This window comes from Acyrthosiphon pisum, chromosome A1 (genome assembly GCF_005508785.2).
Source record: "Acyrthosiphon pisum isolate AL4f chromosome A1, pea_aphid_22Mar2018_4r6ur, whole genome shotgun sequence".
NCBI lineage: Eukaryota > Metazoa > Arthropoda > Insecta > Hemiptera > Aphididae > Acyrthosiphon > Acyrthosiphon pisum.
Genome location: NC_042494.1, coordinates 1,229,988 through 1,236,119, shown reverse-complemented (window position 1 = coordinate 1,236,119; position 6,132 = coordinate 1,229,988). Strand labels below are relative to the sequence as shown.

At 33.9% G+C, this 6,132-nt stretch overlaps 1 protein-coding gene across 2 annotated transcripts in view; it reads left to right on the top strand.

Moving 5' to 3' along the window:
* Nucleotides 1–5,275, top strand: part of LOC100164964 (pyridoxine-5'-phosphate oxidase-like) — an 11,902-nt gene extending 6,627 nt beyond the window's left edge. Inside the window, 6 exon segments of one of the 2 annotated variants that reach the window (NM_001293419.1) lie at nt 1,052–1,208; nt 1,464–1,563; nt 2,116–2,169; nt 3,828–3,992; nt 3,995–4,027; nt 4,604–5,027. In NM_001293419.1, coding sequence (NP_001280348.1) covers nt 1,052–1,208; nt 1,464–1,563; nt 2,116–2,169; nt 3,828–3,992; nt 3,995–4,027; nt 4,604–4,657 — 563 coding nt within the window. In that variant the 3' untranslated portion in view covers nt 4,658–5,027. 2 annotated transcript variants of the gene reach the window in all.
* The last annotated feature ends 857 nt before the right edge of the window (nt 5,276–6,132 follow it).

Sequence of the window (6,132 nt, the reverse complement as noted above, 5' to 3'; positions counted from 1 at the left end):
CCCCCAAACCCTCCCCCTTACCTACGGCCCTGATTGTAGTAAATTCAGTTGTTATCATATTAATATTTTACTAGTATTGACGTTTAGTCACCTACTTGTATTAAACGAATATATATAAAAGCAACATCTAACGTGTCGTAATATAGTAGTATAGTAGGTACACATAACTACTTCTATACTACTCAAATATTACATCAGATGAATACAATTAATATTTTACCTCATATTGCCGCCAAAACTTCATCACCTGCTGACAAAAATGGTTTATCACGTTTGGCTATAATAACATAATCATAATAACAAAAATGTTTGACCAGATAGCAATTATTAAATTACTTATACACAATAGTTCATTTTACTCCATGCGCCATTATACCCCGGGTTACTCTATAGCTTATGCCCCCGCGATTTGTCAGACTATATGCGTTCGCCAGGTGGGGGGCCCAGGGGTGCTTACAGTCAAGATACAAATTGCGTATGGCTATGGCCTATGATGTTGTGTATGGCTATGATGCTACGTGTTGTTGGTTTGGACTTTTCAACCCGGCTGGCTAATTGCTGGTCTCGAATTCTCGTACTGTCCTGGGCTATACTGGCCTCTTGCCTTCCTGGTGCGCGTCCTTCGACTTAGGTGCGGCGGCCAGCCGTCTGACCGCCCGAGGGTCGGTTGTCTCAGTCCAGTGATCGAGCTCATCTTCCGGCCGCAATAAATTGAGTCCTTGCTCAATATATCCGTACAAAAGGACTGCAAAAGGTATCTAATTGTCAGTTGGCGTATAATTCTATAAAAACTTTAATTGAGTAGGTATTATTTTTCGTATTTGGGAATCAACTTTAGCACATGTATAGGTACAGCTCTTTTACATTAAAAATAAAGTCTTGATGAATTCCTATGCGGTTGAGTGTTGGGCGACACCGATCACTCAATCACTGAGTTACTATACTCACTAATGTCGTCCAGGTGTAGGATTTTGATCTTATTTGCACATATATTGTTATAGATATTGATATCATTGACATTGTTATTTATTTATTATCATTATTATTGCAGAGTTGAGGGTCTCGTATAGAGACAAGGGTGATGTCTTGCTCGAAGATAATTTGGAATCGAAAAATCCACATCAGATGTTTTCTATATGGTTCAAAAAAGCTTCGGAGCGCGACGACGTGAGACAGCCCAACGCTGCTTGTTTGGCTACGGCTACCAAGTAATACAGATTGCTATAAACTTTATATATATATCATATACTAGAAAATAGAAGCCTCTTTGTATGTAAGTACGCGTTTATCTCGAAAAGTATAATCGAATTTTCACATTTCAAGTTTTCACTAATGGATTGGCTTAGTTTCGAGGAATATTTTAATGTATAATATGTCTTAGAAAACTTATTGGATAATTATTACTCATTAGTAATTTAGTACTGTATATAAAATAACGTGTGTATTTTTGTGGTGTTCTGTAGGTCTGGTATTCCGTCGGCTAGATTTGTTTTACTTAAAGCTTTCGGCGAATCGGGTTACACGTTTTTTACAAATTCAGAGAGCCGCAAGGGCCGAGAAATCGTGAGTACCTATATCATTACCTTGTTTTATATAATAGTATTTACGGCCGTATAATAGTACGCTATACTATTATAAACTGCCACGTGGGAGCGCCGGGAGCTAAGTATGCCATCGTTTATAATTATGTAGGTAGGTACCTTATGTATTTATATGCAATTGAATTGTACTACGGAACCACAAATCGAGTAAAAAAAGAAATAGTTAGTACTGAAAATTTAAATGAGTAGGTATTATAGCGATACTTAAATTACCTACAATTTTTTTCTTCAAATTAACAGTTTTTCCGACTATCGAAAATTGAACTGTGTGGAATAATACGATTATTTAATTATATCTTTATCTTTATCTTATCTACCTATATTGTAGATCGCATTATTGATCAGAAATGTTTGCTACAAATACGACGTGAATTTCATGGGAACTGCGAGTAATGTCACCATTGTAACTAGGATTTTCAATCACTCCATAGTCCATATGAACTATATAGCTATATGTTTATAGCCACTATAAAGCTATATAAAGGTACACACATTAAAATATTAAAATTTCCAGGAAGAAAACCCGGTAGCAGCCTTGACGATATATTGGGACGCGTTGGACCGATCGGTAAGTGAAGATTTATAATACATTATATATTGACAGGGGTGGCATATTATGTTGATGCTACGTGCCAAAAATTACCTTTCTTTTCGAGTGAGCCATTTAATTTTATTTGAAAAGAGGTAAATATTATGAGCATACGGGTATTTATCGGTAAATAATGATTATTCAATTTTATCTGATATTTTTTATTTTTTTTTATTGATCTTAAATTACATCGGCTGCAAAGGCGATTAGTTACAGTTTTTTTTATATATATATACATTTAGGTAAATACAGATATACTTAAATAATACTTAAATAATACATTGTTTGTAGTTCTGCCGTTTGAAGGTGTGTTGTGATATCGTTTTCATCTAGATTTGGTTGAGCAGGTCAGTTTTTCTTAAGAAGTTGATCATGTTGTTGATATCTTCTGTGTTGGGACCTAAAGCAGCGTCTATGTTAGATGAGATGTTATATTTTTTTGCGTCTTCTTTGTATTTAAAACAATCAGTTATTAAGTGCTTAACTGTTAAAATGATGCCGCAGATCTGTTGATATTAATGTATACATTGTGAAATTATTTATTATTAAAAATAAAAATAATATATGTATAATATAAAATATAAATATTTGAATTTTTCGTGTGCCTCGAAATGTTTTCGCGTGACATGGATTTGCCATCCCTGCTAATAGCAGGCTACTATAGGATCTTTCTGTCGAGGTTCTGTTGCTGTTCTATGTTAATGATCATAGTTCGGGACTTATTGCACTAAAACGGAAAATATGCATTTGTGTGTGCATCAAAAATTGAATTATATGTGCTAAAAATATATATATTTGTTCTTAATGATCCCTATAAGCCCGTCATCTATGTCCATTAGCTGTTTGTAGGGTTGTATTGTGGTGGTGCATACCATGGTAGGGTTTGGAACGGTGAGTTTTTGTGTTTGTGTTTGGCAGAATTTTAAAGTGGGCACCCATAGGTATCTGCCATGCCCAGGTGGGGGATATCGGCCTTTCTCTCTGGACACCGTGACTGCCCGTAGAAAAATGCCGCCCGTAGCCGGGATCGAACTGGTGTCGATGCGTATTACATCCGACACCTTAACCCGTTCGGCCATTTCCCCTAAAAATATATAAATAATTTAATAATCATAATTTTTTAAACGAATACATTTTAACGTATAAAAATAACAAAAACACATTACATGAAACATTATGTAAATCCTATTAAAGTAAAATATTTAGATGTGAACTGATAGAAAAACATTTATTTTTCACATAATCTTCTAAAGTTATATAATAATCTATTAAAAAGTAATTAAAATATATTAAAAAAATATTTTTACCATTGCCAAACTAAACTTTTTAATTGAGGTTGATAGATACTAGGTAGTAGGTACCCATCTAATTTTTTCAACCAGTTGAAAAATTGAAATTGTTTTATTTTTACAATTTACCTATGAATATGTGTGAAGAAAATCGTTAAGGACAATTTTAGGCAAATTCCTTAAAATAGGCCAACTAAAATGTTATAGTAATAGTGCTATAAGTCCTAAACTTTGCATTGTATAGATTATAGATATAAAGTACATACGTAACTAATAGTAAATCGCGTAAGTATAGACATTAAGATTTCTAAATACATTTTCGTTTACATATATTTAGTGTACTTATAGGTACGAATTGAAGGAGCTGTTGAGAAAATCGATGAAACTGAGTCCACTGAATATTTCGATACAAGACCGAGAAGCAGCCAAATCGGTGCTCATGTGAGTCGGCAGAGCACAGTAATAAGCAGCAGAGAATCTCTTTCCAAACAAAATGAAAAGCTCGAAGTTGAGTTCGCCGGAAAACAAGTGCCCAGACCGTCTTATTGGTAAGCAGATGAGTATGCAGTGCTGTGTGCCCGTATATCGGCGTATATATTTAGACTGTTCAGAGTTTAATGATATTCGTGGTTGGGAATACTTACCGAATACATTACATTTTGGTTGTCTACAATTTTACCGAAATTCTTTCTCATGTACTTAAATGCTTTTCGAATTACGTCGACAATTTACTAGTGAAAAACATTTGCTATATTTTATCGCAAATCATTACATTCAAAACCCCCTCAAAACCTCTCTTTCGTTTTGCTTTAAATCAGTAAATATAATATATTCAATATCTTAGTGCAGGTGGAAAAGAATTTCATTCATTATAATCTGGCTTTGAGTCTAAATTGTTTTCTGGTGGGAGAGCAAGATGGTCAGTTATACTTCTGAAATTAGTGGGAGTGGGGGCGTGTTAACCACTTGCCCCCAAAATCCTACCTTGCAACAGTTCTAGCCTAAATGTATATACAAATCGTCAACAACTCTATACAAAACTAAAATACCGCGAAATGAGACGCCTCTATAAATGTTCGATTTGGTCGGGCTTAACATGTGGAACTCCCATTTTTTATCTACAGGAACGGCTACAAAATAATTCCCAAAACGATGGAATTTTGGCAAGGGCAGAGTGACAGGCTGCACGATCGCATCGTCTTCGAAAGAGCCGAGGACGCGGCCGAAAAGCAAATCGCGAGTCACGCCGGCGAAAACGGTTGGGTATTTTACCGTCTCTCGCCGTAACGTTGCGTCGTATGTACATATACCATCTATACATATCGTGTGTCGACATAAATGTATTATAACAATAAGAACGCAAGTTTCCAATAAATTGTGGTTTTTTTTTTTTGTAATAGATATTTATTATGTACTGATATACCTATAGTATGATAGATTGATTGATATTAAATAATAATTATAATGAAAAAAATCAAACTACAAAATATACTCACTATAAAATATAGGTATTATGTTTATAGAATAAATTTTCAAATTTTCCGAATGTTTATCATTGAGACTTATTTTTTGTCATCACAAAATATGCAAGTTCAATATTGGAAATTGAGTTTTTTGAAGGGTAAATTGTAAAATATAGTAACGGAAAATATTAAATTTATATGCGGAATCAAAATTTTATTTTTGTATGCGATCCCAGATAAAACTTTGTAGTCAATAGTTTTACGATTGATATCATAATATATAATTAGCTTTCATCCCGTTGAGTCCGTAGGCGGTAATTAGCCCCCCCCCCCCCCAAAAAAAAAGATCGAAAGCCCCCCTAAAATTATTAAACATTTTTCATAGTATAAAATATTAAAATAGGTACTTATTTTACAACAATTGACAAAATCTTGGAGCTTTACAAAATATTTATTTTCTCGAAATCTCAAAATAAATGCCAATATAATATTTATTATACCATATTATACATTTATACCTAATCGTTATCGGTGCGCACCGGCTGACCGTCGCGACGGATTGTTATCACATTATCGCAATGACAAAATCGTACGATGGGGTCAGCGTTATGTCTGGGCGATTTAGGGCCCGTATTACAATCGTTGACCTAAGGTTAAACCACCGAATTCGGCCGGTAAAATCAGTGGGTTAGGCGTAACCGAGGTTTGAATTATGATTGTAAAACAGGCCCTTAATGGTGTCCAAGCAAAGATTTCAAGAAAAAGATCCGTAGGTACGCAATTTATACACACTGCATGGCACACAAAGTTAATTTAGTAGTTCCAGACATGTGTAAAATAGTTAAGGTATGGATTAATTATTTTAAATTGTCTATTTATATTTTTATTTTTTAAATAAATGTGTTTTGTTTTAAAATAAAAAGCAATTTAATAATATTTCAAATATTAAATTAGGCTAATTTAATTTATAGATAGCCATAACAAAACCAATCAGCTCGGCTACATGTGAACGAAGCTTTTCAGCAATGTGCACAAAGTTAAAACATGGCTACGCACGAGTGTGCTGCAAGAAAAATGTAATAACTCTTCAATATTAGACATTGAAAAAGAATATCAATATCGGTATTGAGAACGTTATTGATATATTTGCTAATAAAAATAGGTTTATTGTACTAAAATAATAAAATATT